General features: G+C 42.5%; 1 protein-coding gene across 1 annotated transcript in view; it reads right to left on the bottom strand.

Annotated features, from left to right (window-relative positions):
* The window catches only part of MAOA (monoamine oxidase A), a 78,309-nt gene that overhangs the window by 23,500 nt on the left and 34,623 nt on the right, over positions 1–20,186 (bottom strand). The window contains exons 4-8 of the mRNA XM_054973515.1: positions 11,269–11,373; positions 10,282–10,373; positions 3,579–3,720; positions 1,779–1,928; positions 864–1,023 (exon numbers count right to left, since the gene is read on the bottom strand). Of these exons, the coding sequence (XP_054829490.1) occupies positions 864–1,023; positions 1,779–1,928; positions 3,579–3,720; positions 10,282–10,373; positions 11,269–11,373 (649 nt within the window). The remainder of the gene's footprint in view (positions 1–863; positions 1,024–1,778; positions 1,929–3,578; positions 3,721–10,281; positions 10,374–11,268; positions 11,374–20,186) is intronic.

Genomic DNA, 20,186 nt, shown 5'->3' with positions numbered 1-20,186 from the left:
CAGGTAAGCCGTCTGGAAACGGCCAATGTCTATTTCATACACAGTAGTAATCGTTAACACAACTAAGAAAGCAGACTGTGCTGTGATTAGTGTCTGAAAAGAGAATGTGCAGAATCATTACAGGAAGACATGGACACAGCTCAGATCAAGCCTGCACAACTTGGGCTGTATTAAGCCAAACACATCCCACCAACAATCTCCTGGAGCTTATCAGAAGCAGTCTCCCATCTCGCCTCTATTTTTACAGTCCAAGACTCAGAAGTTAACTAAGCCTGGTGGGTCATAAATAAGTCGCACAGACTGTGCCAGACTTGTAGCATGAAACCTTATCTTCAGCTATACTGCTATGTATAAAATCGTGAGAAGTAGTAAACCCTTTCTATTTCAGAGAAAAATTGCAAATATTTAGCAGGATAATTACCAAAGATGTTTTGTATACTTGAAAAAGTTTTTATTTTATATAGCAGTGATTTTAAATGCTTTATGAGTTCACAACTTTAAAGTCGCATGGTATATTACAAGCTATATTACATGGAATTCCATGCAATTTTTCCTGTAGTTTTTCTTTTATAAAATGAATCCTCTAAAGGCTGCAGTCAAGAGCTGAGATCTCCATCCTTCCTCTCTGGGGTAGACATAGAGGATAATTTTGTGAAAGTAAATTTTGTGAAAGTCTGAAACATCCATCAACCTGCCCCCCTTCCCCCTTCTTGGCTGCAATCTCCAGTTCATGCTTTTCACTAAGAAACAACATACACACACAAAAATTGTCAGAAGAAATTTTCATGAAACCCCATATAATATGTAGGTTGGCCCTCAAATGCCACAAATGTTTAATTGTTCTGTAGTCGATCTACACATACCCATTTTCTTCCAGAAGGCTTCCTTGTAGTACATCATACACTTAATAACAAAGCCCATTGGGAGCCGCTGGATTAACTGATTTCTTTTTGTTGGCAGTTCTGGCTTGTAATGAATTTTTAGGGTTAAGACTGGTGGTATAGCACTTATCACATAATTGGCCTGTAAAATGTAACAGAAATAAGAAAATTAACCAAGTTAATATGCAGCTAAATGAGATGGCAGGAGATCTGTGGTCAGATATCCTTTTCTTTTTTCCCCCCTTCAGAATTCTAGTAGACGTGTGCACAAATAATGGAGGGGGTGGGAGAATCTGATCAGGACCAAGGAAGGTTGGGGAGAAAGAGGTTAGCCCTGCTCCACTGGAAATATTTTCTCATTGCAAATTGCTCCCCTGGAGTGGGTAATGCCATAGTGAAAACATTCAGGTTTTCCAGACTTGGAATTCATCAAGGCTGATAATGGAATTTTTCAAAAACTGCAGGGGATCTAATTTTGACTCTCCTACTATCTCATCTAGCATGGCCCTTAGACTGTTACAGGAAACACAGCCTTGAAGTTTTCTGTAGCTTGAGCTCTTCAGATGCATTTGTTTTATCATGGAATACACTTCAGCACATCAGCCAGTATAACATCTACATATCTTCAAGATGAAAGCAGTGAAAACCACAGATATCTAATGATGCAATTGTAAAAAGGAATAATGCACAGAGCAGGCACGCAAATATCAGAAGTTAATTACAGTATCCTGTGAGGGGAAGTTGTCATATATACATCAATAAAATGTTTTCAAAGAGTTCTTGACCAGTGTGAACAGCAGAGCAATACTCAAGAGTGGGACTGATTACATTCAGCTAAAAGCTGTAGCAGACATGCCCCTATTAAACATGTACTACTTTTTATTCTTATTGGATTACCTCATATATCTCATGGTTTAATGTCTCCACAATGACATTATCACCTGACTGATCGATGTAGACTACTGGTCTCTCCAGCTTAACTTTGCCTTCGAGTTGTTCCATTATCCTCTCTGTAATTTGTCCAGAACCCCCAACAAACTTCCTCTCCTGAGAACAACAGCAACAATGGAATTGGAAAAATATTATTATCACCAGCATTAAATGATTAATGTACAATAGCCAGATATAGGCAGGATAAAGGAGAAGGAAATCCAGATAAACTTTCTCAGGTAACAACAATTTACAAGAAGTCCAAAATCTTGAAAGAAACGTCTCTTGAATATCTGGACTGTAAAGTAAAGCAAATTTTAGCCACCCATACAACAAAGAAACCAACTGAGCTCAAAGAGCTGTTCTGTATGATCATAAAGCTTTGGATGTTCTTGCCATTTAGGAACTTCAGCGAAAAGTATGAAGGGTCTTGCTCAATCTCAATCAGCTGGCACAGAATTCTAAAATCCTCAAGTAGAACAGTACGATGCAAAGTATCTACAGATCTGATCTACAGATCAGCTGATATCAGCTTTGACAGCACTGATTACCTGTAAGGAGTGAAGGTGGTACTGAAATGACCCCTGTACCTAACAAATAATTCGTAGATCAAAGAACTGTTACCAGATCATCAATTTGGTCCTTCTTCAAAAGCAGGATCATAAACACAATTTCAAGTACTGTCAGAATCTAGACTCTAGTCTTCAGCACTGCATGCAGCCTTCGTATCTGCTCACAGGAACTTAATTGGAAGGGCAATCCAGCATATAAAATTGTACAATAGTTAAATGATATTGAAACAATTGCATCTCTTCAGGAACAGACCATGATGGGGGTTAAACTGTCTATTTGCAACAGATGGGGATTAAATGTCTACTGCAAGCTTATGCTTTATTTTTGACTAGAACATGAATACTGTCACAAGCTGCCTAGAGCATCTGTAGTGGAGAGGCAGCATATGAAATGCTGTGGGTCTCTTAAAGCCAGAATACATTATTTCCTCTGCAACTGATTCAAACTGGAATCAAGAGCTGAACACTGAGGCCAGAAATGTTCTCCTCCTTTTACATCTCATTGGTAACATTATGCAGTATGCACTATATCTTCCAGAATGGGCATTTCTGAACCACAAAATCGTTTGAAAACAGACTTTTTAAAACTTACGACGTGATAATATCTTGCCATTCTTTTTACAGACCATCAGAAAAGTCACAACTCATACAAGCAACAGAAAAGCAGAAGCAGAGCATTTCCAAGATATAAAGTATGAATATCTTTTAATGGATTCTGTGGTGTGTTCTCTGAAGGTTTCTCTTCATGGTTTTCATATTCTATGGAATATTATTTTGTAATTCTACATTGATTGAAGAACCTTCCCTTTTGATTCTGTCACCCAATAAATAGTAGTTGCTTTACATGCCTACTAAGCTTGTGATGCTGGTGGTGCATACACTTGAAGTACTATTTAAAACAGAGTAAGTGCCCAGTAACCATGGAAACCAAATTGGGCCATTATTACAGCACAGCAGAAACTACTGAGAAAAAAAAAACAGTTGTAAGGAGAAGAGTAAAATCGCCATCATTTCAAAAGGAGACTAACGGGCCCCACAAAACACTTGGTCTTCTATTTGGATAGCAAAATCACATTGGCTTCTTGCACAATCTGGCTTCACTGATATAAATTCTTCATGAATTACAGAAGTAAAATGACACATTAATTCTTTATGACCTCTAAAAGGGAAGGAATTGTGTATTAACTTCATGTACCTGTCCACCGTTGCTTACAGAAAAGATCCTGGTAGTTCCTCCACATTGCTTGACATACCACAGAAACCAGAGAGCAGAGACCTCATGTGGTTCAGAAGTGACATTGACGTTCACAAAGAGAAGAGCAAAATTCCTTGTAGCTCTGCATATAATTCAAAGGCAGACAACACAATTTGAGGGGTCTGATTCATTTTGCTGTACTTTATAGAGTATTTTTATTTATTTACTTCTATGTGTTATGTGCCATCAAGTCCCTTCCGACGTATGGCGACCCTATGGATTAACAACCTCCAAAAACAACCTCATTGCCTTGTTCAGATCCTGCAAACTGGAGGCTGTGGCTTCTTTTATTAAGTCAAGCCATCTCATTTTGAGTCTTCTTTTCCTATTGCCTTCCATCTTTCCTAGCATTATTGTCTCTTCCAGTGAGTCTTATTTACTTAGGAGACTAAAAATCAGAACCGCATGAAGAATATTTTCTCTTAATTAACAAAGATAATTTGATTGTACAATAAGAGAACTGACATTTGCCCCTTTGCCTACTAATTTTCAATACCATTAACCAGTTCCGGTTATAGCACTTCTATGTCCAGATGCTGCTAATAGTGCAGTCCTAAGCAGAGTTACACCCTTCTAAGTTTATTGGCTATAATGGACTTTAAAAGTGTAACTGTTTAGGATTGCACAATAATTCCAGTAGAAATATATTGTCTAAAACCTCTGGCAGGGACATGCCAGGGGCCAATTTGGTGAAAATTGGCCCCCAACCTATCCCCCACTTTGAGCCCTGGCGGAGCTGGCAACCCCAGCCTCAGCCTTCCCTGGTATATTTTGGGCCTTCTCTCTAGATTGCAAATCTAAAAAGCAACTGGGATATCATAAATTCAACATTCTTTAACCTTAATTAATCAAATTTTATTTGCTAGAAGTGATATATTTAGTAGTACGTTTTTCCTTCCCACTTTGAAAAAAAAGCCTCATTAAGGTAATCATTTCAGTAGTTAAAAGGCTTTTCACTGCCTCCTGAAAAATCTCTCTCATTGTTGAGGAGGTGTCCTTCCCTTAAAGGTTCGCACTTTCCGTTCAGAAGTGACATTGACGTTCACAAAGAGAAGAGCAAAATTCCTGGTAGCTCTGCATATAATTCAAAGGCAGACAACACAGTTTGAGGGATACTGATTCACTTTGCTGTACTTTATAGAGTATTTTTATTTATTGCTTGCCATGGGTCTGCTTGATCCTGTCTCTCACGTTTTTTAAAAAAAAAATGAAAACTGAGAAAAACAATATAAGGAACCTTTCTGGGTATCAAAAAACACTGTCTTTGGCCCTCCTTCCATGATTCCAAGCCAGTAAGCCAGTAAAGAAAGAGTTTCAAGTCCTGCAGATCTTGTTTAGTTTCAAGTATCGCATCTAATACCAATAGTTTCACGAATTATATCTGTGGGAATGGAATTAATTGTTGAACTTTTACAACTTTTTTCCTCTTTGCTTTGTGATGCACACAATATATTTCTTGTGATTTTGACACAATTCTGGCAGATGGAAAAAATGGCACTGCAAGACAGTTTCATAGAGTAGTTTTAGAAACAATCAAGAGAAAATCAAGCACAACTATCCCATTGAAATCACAGGGATTTAAGAAAGACTACCAGTGCATTCATAAGCACTAAAATCTCAGTCCTGTGCATGTTTCCTCAGAAGTCCCAATGTGTTCCAAAGGATTAACTCCCTTGTAAATATGTACTGGATTGCATCCTTAATAGTTTGTGTTCACCATTTCCTATAATGTACAAGAGGGGCCTCATTTGAAAGCAAGACATTAATAAGACTATTGCTAAATAAACGTGGGAACTAAAACAATGTAAACCATTACTGATGTCAACAGAATTTGTGTTCCTAAACATTCTAGTTTTAATTTTCATACTGCACATTTTCCTGTAGGCATACAGTATATGATCTTTTTTTTTGCCCACTGCCAACCCATCCATTGAAGAAAAAGATGCACTTACAAACTGGAATGTACACTGAGCTCTAGCCGGAGCATTTCCTTTATAATGGAGTCATGTTGTATTAATCTCAGGAGGAGCAGACAGAAAGCAGCCTTTACCATGATAACAGAAAGCAGATGCTTCTGTGACCCTTAAATGTCGTATGTTTACTACTTGCACTTTCAGCCCTGCTAAATGGTACTGCAAATCAGATGTCACCTTCTGTTTCCATGGATTTTATTATTTTGTTGGACAGGGATTTTGTTTTTACACTTTTTGCCTTTACAAAGGATTGACTGGGGATTCAATAGCATGCAAGTGAAACGTAACATATTTAAGGACTGAGTGAGGTATTTCATACTGAGTCAGGTCAATGGTTCATTAATCCCAGTACAGATTACTCTGACTCTAGTATATTGGTTTGTGACTATAGTCTTTTACTCTAGAGAGAGTACTAAAGAGACATGCTGCCCATACACCTATTTGTACTACAGGCTTTGAATCTGATAGGGATAGGAAACCCATTCCCCTGGTGGGGACAGGGGATCCCTCAGTCCCAGGCTCTGCCTGCCACTGTGACTCATTTGGCGGTTGGGAGGAAAAGCATGGAGAATGGGCCCAGGAGAATGGGAATGATCCCAGGGGCCAATTTTTATTAAATCAGTCCCATGCAGGGGCCTTCACTTCCTTGTCATGCCAGGAAGTGCTTGGGAATGCCACGTAAGATAAGTACTTCTGAGGGACACCCCCCCCAAAACCCCAGTCCCCCGGTTTGGGCTCTGGGGGTCTGGTAACACTAGATAGGCAAGCAAACATGAAATCAAAGATTTCTGTCTATCTTTATACACATGAGTTTACTTAAAAGAATATAAATTCAGAAACAAGGGCTGGTAGTTGTTGGGCAGAAAAATATTTCATCATGAAATGGAAATTAAATGTACTCAGTTTGACTGACAATCCAAATACCACCATAATATATGACATTTTGCATCATACTGATAATGTCTGATCTCAAGACAGACACATATTTGTCCTGGCTTGCTCTTTTATACAAAAAAGCAGCTTTCATGCAGTGACTTTGCATCTCATAGTCTGTTTCTGGCAACAGAAGGTACTTCCAACAACAGAGAGGTGAGTGCTGCTGGTTTACTTCTCTCACTGCAAATCCCTGTTTTTGTCTCTGTTGAGAGTCTCTGATCCCAAGAACAGTTTGGGGTGGGGGTACACTGCAGCTTGTGATGCTAGTCTCAGATGAGATGGAAGTTCCACTCCATGAGCTCTACTCTGTTTAAGGATCTCATAGGATACAAATAGAGATGGGCACGAACAGCAATACGAACAAAAAAAAAGCCATGAACAGCCCAATCTGCTGTTCGTGAGGCCCCATTCTAAATGAACAGGTGGTCGTTGCAAGCCTCATTCGTTGCTGTTTGTCAAGCCAGAAAGTTTGGAACCTGAAATCAATTCCTTTGGCAACTTAGGCAGGGATTGTCTGAACTCTGTCTGAACTCTTGCTGTTGCCCTGGAAACCCCAATCTAAGCCCAATTTAACTTGATAGGCAGGTCTTCCTTTCAAGTATGGAGCTCCAAATTTGTTTCAAGGGAGCAAAGACCAGGGGGGAGGGGGGCTCCCAGCTCTGGCTTTGCAGATAGTGGACAGGGAGAGACAGTTGCTGTTGGCATTTTGATAGAGTGCATCGGAGCTTGAATTTTCTTTGTGTGTGGTGGGATAGGGATCTACCGCTTCAAGTTCTAGGGCTGCTGCCAGGCTCTGGGTCAAGCTATTATTTATTATTGGTACCTTTCCTGCTGCCTGCTCAAGAAAAGTTTCTGGGAGTGGTGCTGTAGGGATCTACCACTTCAAGTTTCAGGGCTGCTGCCAAGCTCTGGAGCCAAGATAGTATTTATTATTGGTACCTTTCCTCTTGCCTGCTTAGGTCAGGTTTCTGGGAGTGGTGCAGTGGGGATCTTGACCAAACTTGGATGATGGCTGGAGGAGAGCCTGCTGCCCCCCACGAACAGCCAACCATGAACATGTTCGTGAACAGGGCCATGTTCATGGTTGTTTATGAGTCCCTGTTCATGGATGGCAATGAACAATGAACATCATGTTCGGGTTTTTTTCTGTTCGTGCCCATCTCTAGATACAAAGCAACATATTGTGATAATTTCAAGCTAAGAGATGATGAGAGTGGACTTTACCATTTTGTTTTGTATTAAGTTCAGTTATTATTTTAATAGAGATGGGAGTGGGTGATGTAACTGATCTTTAAAAAAATCAAATTCATACTTTAAAAAACCTCCCAAATTCACCCAGTGAGCTTCTGGCTCAAATTCCCCCAGTGAGCTTCTACAGCAGAGTGGTGATACTAACCTGGGTCTCCCAGATCCTACTCTGAAAGTCCAACCATTACACTACACTGGCTTTGGGGAGGCAGATGCTGTTGAACTGTCTGAAGCAACTAGGTCTGGGTGAGTCATGGAAGTCATGTGGTATCAAGTTCTCTAGTGTTTGATTCTGGGCCAGGCCCAATGAGTTCTCTCTCAAAGGCCCAAACAGCCCTGGAAAGGGCCCTGCCCCTTCCACCTTTTATTGATAGACAACAAGCCTGGAATACTGGATAAACTGTTATAGCTGCACAGCAACAGCCAACAGATCTAAGACAAAAGCCTTTTGTGGCAGAAAAAACTTTTTGGGAACACTGAGGGAGTCAGGGAGGCTGCAATATACCGGTTACACAAACAGGGCTAAATGCCGCAGGTGGTGTTAGCAATGGGATTTAATTCCCAAAAGAAAGATGTTCTTGAAGTAAAGTAGAGAACACCTGAAGCAGTGTGGGGGAAGAGAAAAAAGCAGTGTTGATTGTGACCAGAGACCTCCTGAGGTAAAAGTTTATGAAGCTGTAATGGAGCTGTAATAAAGATCCAAGGCAATCTTAAAACAGAAAATAATTACATGGACTAACTAATTTCAATATCTAGAACAGCTTTATGCATGTAAGGCATCCACTGAGTTGTCTCTCATGCCTAACTCATATATTATATTTCTAATTTTGTTGCCCCTGTCAACCCACGTCTGTAATCCTCTCTCACACAGTACCACATGAAAGTTCCACATCATAGTGATAATCTTGGCTCGTGCAGGTACTTCTCATGACAGTGTCAATAGTCCCAAAGAAGGTGTAGGTTCATAAGAAATCACATTATTAACATGCTATTGAACATCCATATATTACTTATAAGAAAGCAGTTTTGTAGTGGCAACAGCCCTGAAAAGGGAAAATATAATGTTATAATTACATCACTATGGAGTGAGTAGGAAATCACTCTATGTTAAGACAGCTTCATGTATACTGAAGAGCCTCTAGGGCACTGGATTGGACTTTCTATATTGTTCCTTCATACCCAAGCCATTTTCTCTTGAGGTTTAGAAAAGCTCATTTCACTGATTAGAAGCACATCAAATTTGTCAAACCTGTTTTACACATTCTGCTTTCTCTTCCCAAGCATTTATAATTCTTTGAGACTATGATTTTGAATGTGGATGTAAATTTATGTCAGAATCACAACAGAACAGAAGCACCTTCCTCCTGCAACCTGTTCCACCCTTCCAATGCTAGTGCTGAGAGTGGGGGCCACTCCAAAACAGGATGCCACATAGCATGAGGGCAGCCGTAAGGAGACAGAATTGGTTAGATCATCTTCCTGTTACTACTACTACTACTACTACTACTACTACTACTACTACTACTACTACTACTACTATTACAAATAATAATAATGACACCCACTCAGAGTGGTTTACAAAGTATGTTATTATCATCTCCACAACAATCACCCTATGAGGTAGGTGGGGCTGACTGAGCTCCTAGAAGCTGTGACTGACCCAAGGTCAACCAGCTGGCTTTAAGCGGAGGAGTAGGGAATCAAACCCAGTTCTCCAGATTAGAGTCCCAGTGCTCTTAACCACTACACCAAACTAGCTCACAGTAACCTTCATTTGCACAACTTTACACCAGTTGCAGGAGGAAGGGGGAGGACAATTCCTGCCATCCCCCTAGCTACACCCTTGTCATATGGCCTGCTATTCTATCAAGTCCTCCAAAGCAGCAGCACTTCTAGGAAAGGGGAATCTGATGAAAAATTGTTTCCATCTCATGTTGGAAAACATCTACTGGTGGTCCCTGGCCCTAAGGAGGCTCGGCTGGCCTCTACCAGGGCCAGGGCCTTTTTGGTCCTGGCCCAAACCTGGTGGAACTCTGTCTGAGGACACTCGGGCCCGCCAGGATCCTGTATCATTTAGGCGGGCCTGTAAGACAGAGATGTTCCACCAGGCATATGGTGGAGGCTAATTTTTAGCCCATCATTGCCAAGCCTTCCACCGGTCTCCCTCTACAAGGGGTATGGAGAGTTCACTCCCGCTGGTTGCCCCAAAAGGGGCACAGTATTTTATCTTTTTTTAAATCGATTTTAGGTTGTATTTTAACCAATGTTGTACCTCTCCCTGAGCCCGCTTGTGGGGAGGGTGGGTTAAAAATAAAATGAATAAATAAATGTTGCTGTAACTTTGAGTCCAGCCCATTATGCATGTGTGATTGGTTACTCCCACTTGAGAGAAAAGGAATCATGATGAGACCATGCAACAGTACCATGCAACAGGCTAAAAAAACAAATGTCACAGTAAGATATAATTTCAAAGTAAATAAATCTACTTTGTCCAGCAAATTTTGTCAATGAGTTCTTTCATGGACATTCTGTCCCATTCTTCAGCACTTGGGGCATCCCAGGGTGCTTCAGCAGGAATCTAAAGACAAAGAACAAATATGTTGCCATTCACTCAGTTCTGAGTATCCAGAACATGGATGATTACCAACTCACTTATTCCATTTTTCCCATTCTCCAGTTTTTTCCACACCTGAATTTAGTGTGCATGTGTGCGTGCGCGCACACACACACAGCAGCAGCACAAACCTACCCAATTTGGATGATCAGAATACTATTGAGGTTGTCCATGGCTAGTCTTGTCAATTTTACTCTTTCTACTGCTGCTTCTGTTTAGCTACCTCTTCATTGAACAAGAACATTCCTGAACCTTAATGATCAGTTCTGAGTGTATGTAAGAGAAACGAGAGAAAGAGTATGTTTTTGCATGTCTCTCTCTCTCTGTGTTTCTCTTTGTAGCCAAAATCACAACCCAATGATTGTAATGGCAAATAATTCTAACTAAATTCTTTGGGAACATATATTATGTAGCATACAGTACAAAATTTAGTCGACTACTACTACTACTACTACTGTGTATGACTTCTGAACAAAGAGACTGAACCTAGATTATGATGGATGGGAGGCAAAGCTAATTTCAACTACTTATATTTAATTAGCACATAGTACTATATGCTTTCACCTAAGGAAAACATAGGCCAAGAATGATTTTCAAGAAGTCCATGCAGCACAGTGGAACTTAATCCTGACAGATGGTACAGATGTAATAGCCTGATATATATTACAGTAGATTTCAGTTATTAATGATCAGATGTTTACTTTCTGCTTCTTATTTGGTTCTTATAGCTGATTAAATAAAGACAATATTTTTCCATGTGAATTTTTTTTTAAAAAATGTGAATATATGATGTGTGCCCAGGTACATAACTTTTCATAAGAGTATGAACATGTTCTTACATTAATGACTCCTAGCATACCTCTCTCCCCATTTCATCCATGGTCCTCCAAAAGTTGTTAAAATCCAGGTATACTAAAGGATTCCATAGTGAAGGAAAGGCACCCAGAAATGGATAGGATTTCCCCTGAAACAGACAAACATAAAACATTTATGGTATTTGTGTTTAATCAAATCTCTCTGATAGGAGGAATTTAAAAAATCATTTTTAATTCAAAGAATTTTGTGGCTTGTCCACATTATAGTAGTTGTGCTATTTGTATCCGTTGACTGAAAAATGGTAAAAGGCTACTACGAATTTAGTAAAATCTTTAAATATAAACTTTACAGCTGATTGCTGCCCTGAGTCCACCAACTCTTACCAGACTCCAGCAGTGACAACGGTGAGAAACATGGAATATAGGAATAAACACAGAGGCAGACAGTGCTAATCTTAAATAGTTCAAGAATCTCAAAACCTGAAAGTGATTCCCCACCCCCACCCCAGAAACTTAACAATTCTGCCAAACTAGGCAAAACTTCTGCTACCACCCTTGCATTTGCAGTTCAAAATGCATTGCTGATGTTTGGAACAAAGGGTTTCTTGTTGTAACTACTGTCCACCTGGTAGGCCAAGGGTTCCCAATGTGGTGCCCATGGATGCCATGGCACCTGCTGACATCTTTCCTGGCATCTACAAGGTGTTTTTAAAAATCAGGTGGGACTGGATGGGGCTTTTGCCCAGCAGGGCTTTTGATTGTCTGTGCAGATTTTTTAAAAAATGTTTTAGCAGCAGTACAGATCTTGACTGACCTGACGCAGTAGAAGAGAGCTTCATATATTTGTAGAGTTTGGAGTTACTGTCTGGTGTAGCTGTCTAGAATGACCTTTTTTCTAACTCAGTTAGCAGTCAAGTCTGTACTCTTGGGAATTCACTTGACTGCAAATGAGATCTCAGTCAGCTCTTCACAAAAGAATTAGTGGATAGCCCCCAAATCACTGATGCCTTTTATGTAAGAAACATTTGGAATCCTCACTTAAGGAGCACAAATGTCCAAATGCAAAAATAGTTCCCCCGTCCCAGCAATTAAATGCCATTAGAAAATGTTCATGACAGGTTCCTATAGAGAGATAATTCCACAATCTTGGTGCCATTGCCAAGGCAACCATCTCCTAAAGGATATCTGCTGCTGGAAGTAACACGTGGAGAAGGTCCTGCAGACAGGTATTACTTGCACAGTATATAATGTACATTTGATTTCAAAATGGTTCTCTTCCTCTTTCCACACATAAATAGAGAGGCTAAAAGGTGTTTTGGCTATCATGTGCAAAAATGCTCCTGGGGCATGCCTCTTTGGAATTATTTTTGGGATTTGATCGAGGCATTTGATTTTTTCTTGGGGCTTGACTGAGTGGAGTGTGGATCTGGATTTATATTTCCATCCTATATGTTCATATTATATTTAATACTAAAAGCCTGAGGTCTCTTGACTGGGATGGCCTAAGTCTACCCTAAAAGCTACCACAGACTTGTCTGAAAATGCCTACAGAATGCAGGAGTTTCTATGAAGCATATAAAGTCATATGGTCTTTATAATCAAAATCTATTTTGGAAGGAGATACTATTTTCTAAAGAGAGATTGTTCTTGCTGTTCTTGTAGAAGCTACTGTTGTGAGAACCAGCAAGTGAACCATAAGCAGTGCGCTGATTGAAAGGGGACTCAGGGAAGGGGCAGGGTAGCACAAAACTAGATTATTCCCATTTTTAAAAAAACAATTCCTTTAAGTAAAGAGTTAAGGATGCAGGGAAAGAACCTGCCAAATGACATTTAGAATAAGGTTAAAGGCTACTCAACAATTAGGACAGATATAAGTTAAAAATGTTTATACAGCTCCAAAGGGATCAACGTCAGGTATTTCAAATCAGGCTGAAGGCCAAATATGATGAGATGCCAGAAATCTGTGAATGCATCTGGCAAGCACCTTTAATTGGTAAACAGTGTCTGGGGTCTGAGTCCCAGCCCCCAGACTTGCCAGGAGGGAACAGTGGGAGGCAACCAGGAGGCAGCAGCCCTGCCGCCCCAGCCAGCAACCAGGTCCAGGACCTGCCTACTCCAGGGGGAAGGGGCAAAAGGCCAAAGCCTCAGAGGGCTGGAGGGAGCAGGGAGAGACCAGCTAGTCCCACCCTCCAGGGGGAGGAGAGGGAGCTAAGCAGGCCAGAGGAAAAGGGCCAAGGCAGGGGGAATAGGGGCCCAGCAGCAGCCCAAACAGAGCTCTTAGCCACAGCAGCTCAGAGCCATGCCCCAGCCTCCACCTCAGCTTGAAGACAGCAGCCTAGCTCAGGAGATGCTCACAACCAAGCTCCTCCAGGTGGAGCTACTGAAGGCATTCTGTGGGAAGAGCTGGGCAGCCAGCCAAGGGGCCACAGCTGGGCCTACCTTCAGTAATCAGCTCAGCCAGAGAGGCCTGGCAGCCAGCCAACATAACGCAGCTGTTGCTGATCCAGGCAGCCCAGCCAGCTACCCCAGCTCGATACAGCCCAGGCCAATGCTGGGAGGCCAAGGAGGGGTGTGGCCTGGCAGGCAGGACCTGCAAGGAGGGCAGGGTGCTGAGAGAAGGCCCTATAAAAGCTGGCTGGGAAGAACTCTGGGGTGGTGGGTGTGAGTAAGGAGTGATGGCATGGAGTGAGAGCAGAGCAGTGCAAGAGCAAAGGCAAGGAGGAGAGTGGATGAAGAAGGAGGAGATGGCAGAGACCAAAGAGGGTGAGTGGCACAGGTTGAGCAGGCCAGCGAGTGGATTGAGAGGGAGTCTGGGTGATGTATACTGCACCTCCTTCCACAGAGCAGGGTCCTGCAGAATCCCTGGCCCCCCCTTTGACGTCAGGAGCAGACTGCCCAGTGCCCTGCCCAGTGGCGGCAGCTGCAAGCCCTGACAAACAGTACCTAGGAAAGAGGGGTGGTTTGGATCTGGGCCATGGCATAGTGATGGCAGGTTTAATCCCATGCTGTTTTCCTGACCTGAAATGCTGCTCAGTGTCAAAAAGGGGTGTCATTTGATACTGAAGAAATGATTCAGGAGTGAAAACAGAATCTAAAATGTAATTCTGTTTGCACGAGAGACTACACAAGGGGTTGTGGGTCCAACCAGATTTCAGTTAATAATAATAATAATATTTGATTTATATACTGCCCTTCAGGACAACTTAATGCCCACTCAGAGTGGTTTACAAATTATGTCATTATTATCCCCACAACAAAACACCCTGTGAGGTGGGTGGGGCTGAGAGAGCTCCTAGAAGCTGTGGCTGACCCAAGGTCACCCAGCTGGCTTCAAGCGGAGGAGTGGGGAATCAAACCTGGCTCTCCAGATTAGAGTCCCGTGCACTTAACCACCACACCAAACTGGCTCTCTCAGTGCACAGTGCATGGTGTTGCATACACCGTGCACTTTTTCAACTTCTAAATACACAAAACTGGGGTTGCCAGTGCCCCATTGGGGGCAGGGAATCCCCCGCTCCCACCCTCCACCCCTGTTTATCTGGCTGGTGGGAGAGGAACGGGCCTCATGGGTGCTCTCCCAGGTAGCATGGTGTGCTCCCACAAGCCCAGAATGGATCGGGCCTGAATCAGCCCAGACTGAGCTGCTGCGGTGCAGGGGAGTGCTTCCCCTGCACAGTAGTGGCCTGTTCCAGGCTGATTCGGGCCCAATCCGGGCTATTTTGGGCCTGATTCTGCCTAATTTGGGCCTGATACAGCCCAGATCAGGCTGCTGCCGGGTGGGGAAGTGCTCCCCCACACCGCAGCAGCCTTTTCCAGGCCAATTCAGGCCCGATCTGGGCTGAATTCAACCCAATTCAGGCCCCTCGTGGAGTGTGGGAGCGCTCCCAGGGTGGCCACGGGCTGTGCAATGATGTCACTTCCCAGAAGTGATTTGCACATGCCTGACTGAGCAACCCAGAAGGTAGGTGCTGGGGCCCCTACCTCCTGCCAGGAGTACATGGGGACCTGGCAACTCTACACACAACTTAAACCTTACAGTACACAGGCTTTTCCAACACATTCAAAATGGTTACTAAACTTGTATTCAGAAATTCATTAATACATTTACATAAGGAGACAAGCCCCTGCCATTGTAAAAGACAAAAAGGGCAATTTGTGTTGTTCCCCACCCAGGGACATGCTAGAAATATTAAGAAAATGAACAAAGAACTTGCACAACAGGTTTCGGTAGGCACACCTTATTAAACTAACATTTTGGTGAATTAGCATTTTAAGTGACAAGGAAGGTTGGTGTTGGGACTCTAATGTACACTTTTATCCAAAGCGGTTATTAATTAAACTGGGCTAGACAAGATGGGTAGCCATGTTGATCTGTCTGTAGCAGCAGAAAAGAGCTGGAGTCTGGTAGCACCTATAAAACTAACAAAATTTGTGGTAGGGTAACTTATAAACTGCTCTGAATGGGTGTTAAGTTGTCCTGAATGGGCAGTATATAAATCAAATGTTATTATTAAAAGGACTACACCAAACTAGATTTGGGAAAGATCACAGCAAAACTGGGGAGAAAACAGAAACAGGACAAATAGAAAACAAGATAAAGTGGGTGCCAAGGCAGATCAAAGCAGTCAGGTGGAAGAAACCCATGAATCATTCACATGAGCTTGTGAGCTCTGCAGTTCAGCAAAACCTGCCACCAGGCAAGAGCCTGAAGACTGAGGATGCTTCCAAACAGTGACAATTCACTAGGTAGCTTTCACTGTGGCTGCAAACGCAGAGGCCTTTGCAGCAGCAACAGAGCATCTTCAACAGCTGTTGTCCTCACACTTTCCTTGCTTCAGCCCCCTGCAACTGCCATTTGCTCTCCATTGCTGGAAGCCTTTTCTGGCTTTTTTTAAAAAAATCAGAAATGGACATAGTGTTAATAACACTGTGAAGGAATGGACTCATTTCAGGCATTCCAGGTAGCGCTCCTTTGCCATTTTGAGCTATTGTGCTCAAGGAATGAGGAACTCACCTGCTGCCCCTCCCCTTTACCACTCATTGGAAAGCAAAACTGAACAGGCATAGAGCTTTCACAGAGATCAGGCTTAGCACTTTCAAAATATAAGAAATATATGTAAGTTTAACAATCAAACATCAGACTGAGCAAGGTGTGATGGACAGGCCCTGTTTGAGTGACAGGTCCTGAATAGAATGATGAGAGAGAGCGGCAGTGAAGAGCAGTTAAGACCATTTAGAATAGTTAGTTGGGAGTTTTGGCAGTTAAGGGAGACTCTGGAAAAGGAAGCGGAGGGCTAGCAACCAGAGAAGGCAGATGTGTTTAGAGAGTTCTCTGAGGAGGACTAGTTAATGAGGTATCTGGAACGTTTAACCGTTTAAGGCTGTGCAGGAGGAAGATAAAATGTGCTTCAGTAAAGTTAATTTGTTCTGTTAACCATCTGAGTCCGGTTTGATAATTCCTGCCTATCTTATACTCCCTGAGGAGAACCAGCTCTCAGCCTGTCAGACTAAGTGGCAGAGTTTGAGGAGGTGCTGGTGCAACGAAGTGATATTCTAGTTCCAGTTTGTGTCTGTGAGAGCTGAGGAGGATTCCATTCTGTCCAGAGAGTGAACCCGCTTCCAGCCAGAGTTCTTTCCTCATGAGAAGAGGTCTACAACACACCTACTGAGCCGGAGTGTAAGTGGTCCCTATTTCTATTCCCTGTCAGAAGGGTCCCACGACCAGTGAATACTTCACAAGTGGTGACAGGAGCTGTGAGATCCCAAATCAGAACCGTCCTAAGCTAGCAGAATCATTCACAAGGGGTGGCATCGAAGGGTGTCAGCCAGATAAGGCTGGGGGATCCGTCACACAAGGATAATAAAGAAAAGGTGAAAACATGCTTTTCTCACCCTACACTTAGTACTTATCCTAAATTATGGTTAACTAGCATTGATTGCTAGTTATTGAAGTTTCAGCATTTAAAAGTCCATCATTACTTTAGTTTTCAGAGTTGGAACGTCTCTTCATTGTCCCTCGCTATATGGACAAGATAGAGATTCTAAGCAAAGTTTTAGCCCTTCGTGGCTTGTGCCCATATAAAGAAAACAGCAAGATGGAAGAGAGCTTCTTCCCCTCGTTCCAAGAATGTATAATTTGCACCCCTGACAGTCTGTCTCCCTCTGGGGTTATTCACACCCTTCCTTATCAAAAGGAAGAAAAATTATCTAGCCACGTTTTGCAGTTTCTATCCCCAATGAGACAATCAAGCAAGGTGTGAGATGGTAAACTTTCTCCCCCCTACCCCCCCTGCTTTGGCCAGAGCCATTTGCATTTGTAAGTGCTGAAGTAATGGATGTTTCAGGGAGGGATGAATCATTCCTTGTACTTTTCCTCTCTGCCAGCTAGAGAAATGCATAGGGGCTCTTATAACACAGATACAGTGTAAACCCAATTACTGAAATATCAATTTGATCTCTAGGGTGGGGTTGGGGGGATTTCTTCACATATTCTATTGCTATGATTCTAGCAGGTCCTCTGAATTTCCAGCTTTCATTGAAAAATGTGCCTCAAGACCTTTTTGGTGCAGAAATACACCTTTCCCTTTATACCTTACGAGAAAGACTTGCATTCTTTAAATAAATAAAAGCTGGGAATTCAGAGAAGCTAGTAATAGATCATTATAATGCTATAGCGATAAGTGAATTATTGACTTGTAAAAAGCCTCCCCACAAGCCTTCCAATGGCAGGGGGAAATGGCAGCCTAGGGTGACGGGAAAAGGCTTGGGATGTGTCCCCCAAAGCAGTGGGACCTGCAAAAATCCACACTACCTCGTACGCATGGCATGCAAACATGCTTTGTCTGTGCTCTGTCCCAAAAAATCATAGCAAACTAGCTTGGGAAATATCACAGCAAAGTGGGAGGAAATACAAAAGTAGGAAGAGGCCATGTGGAGACAGTAAATTAACCTCCGCTCCAGTCTGGATGCCAAACTGCAACAAAACCATGTGAAAACTGTTAGAAGTATGTCTTTACTTGGATTCCAAAAAGTGTTCAATACATTTAACACAAGTAAAATCATATCAAACATGCGCACTGCACATGCAAACCAAAGTCATAGAAATTCTCAGCGGCTGTACAATCAACATTTGGTGCAGCAAAACTATGGGGAAAGTAACATTCATTCAACACTACTTCAGATGTAGTTTCAGTCCAGAGAGAGATGAGGCAGGCTGTCATGCTGTAGCTCACAGATACCCCATACCTGCATTGAACTGAAATATACATTAGGCCATACCTTAAGGACAAACTACTATATCTTCTAAGGACTTTCCCCATGCTTTTCAACATATCAGCACCTCTTCTGAGATGTGATTGTATTGCATAGGCTGCAGTGGGCAAGTTGAGCACAGCTAGGAAGGTGAGGCTGCTGTGCAGGAAGCAGTAGCAGAAGGGCCAGTACTGGTTGGGCTAGGGCTGTTGCCAGAGCTCCTCCTCCTCCTTGGAGAAGATGTCAGGTCCATGCACTTTGTCACCTCTGCCCATGGGCCCCAAGTCCTGGAAAGAGGACTCTCCTGGTGCCACGGCTGGCCACAAGATTGCCATCACCTCTACCTTGGCTTGGACGCACCACTCTTTGTAAGGAGCAATGTACTCTGAAAAAGGAGGAAGGCTGAAATTGGAGGGAGGAGAGAAAATGGAGGGGAAGATGATCCCGCAAAGAAAGAGGATGGTTAAAAGTGGACTTTGAAAGGGATTGGTAAGGAGAGAAGCAGTTTGAGCCTCAGTTTCCCTTCCCCCCTTGCAACAGAATGTGGTTTTCCCTATCCCCCAAAGAAAAGAAACTGAAACTGGAGGTCTGACTGGGAGGGGAAAGAAATCATTTGAACCTCAGCTCCTGACCTGCAAAATCAGGTGATGGTGGTAAAAGTGTCCTACAACTCCAAATTAAGGCTGAAACCTGCAGAGAGTGAAGTTTCATGAGGGTGAACCGTGAGAGTGTATGGTTACTTCAACTGAGTTTAATGGCAGGAGGGGGATCTCATTTGAACCTCATTTTCTATTTGCTCCACTCTAGAAGGTGTGTTCCCTTCAAAGAAGCATTTGAAAGTTGGGAAATACAAGGTTGGAGGGGAGGCCTTAATTTATCAGACAGTGGACCTTAGGGATAACCAAGAACCCGAAGCAGAGACGAGAGATGAGTCTCAATAGGTCAGAGACCCCTAAGGCTGCCCACTTTCCTAGGACTAAACCCCACTGAAAAAATGGTCCTTTTACAATATAAAGAACTGTTTCCCCACGTCCTTATTTTAGTGGCACAGTATCACTATTATGTTACTTTATTCACATTAGTACACATCCTCGTAATCCAGCTGTGCAAATCCCATCATCCTCCCATTATTGTTGCACTTTCTCTGAGAACATAGATTTCCCGCTTTTTCTCCTTTGAAATGCATTTTTAGTACTATTTCTGGCATTCATGAGAATGCCTAGAAACGCTTCTCCAGAGAATGCCCACTCAGCCACTCCTCCTTTCTCGGTTTGTGCTTCCATAGAACAGTTGCTCCTGCTCACAAACAGGAATCCTGCAAGCCTCTGCAGACTCCTGACAAAAGTTTCCCCCCACAACCATTTTTAAAAAATACATATGTTAATTACGCTATTGTGATCTCTCGCTTAAAAGGAACTGATTGCATTTCCCATTAAAAGCAATTTAGGTCCTGGAACAGAGGCAATGAAACTGAAAGGAGAGTGGTAGCAGCTAGATTCAAAACACACACACCCTCCCTCCTTTTAAAAACATCTCTGGTGATTTTAATGGAGATAAAGGAAAGGACAAGTGTAGAACTCACAATTTGTAGTACAAAAAAATGGACGCTTTATTCACAGCTTGGTTTTAATTACCTTGATTAATCAGGTTTCTCCTTAAAAAAGGGTGGGGAGAATTGCTCACTTAAGATTTATCCCCCTCCAGCCTGCCA

Source organism: Eublepharis macularius, chromosome 3 (genome assembly GCF_028583425.1).
Source record: "Eublepharis macularius isolate TG4126 chromosome 3, MPM_Emac_v1.0, whole genome shotgun sequence".
Taxonomy (NCBI): Eukaryota; Metazoa; Chordata; class Lepidosauria; order Squamata; family Eublepharidae; genus Eublepharis; species Eublepharis macularius.
Note: the sequence above shows the minus strand (reverse complement) of the source record. Positions and strands in the feature narration are given on the sequence as shown.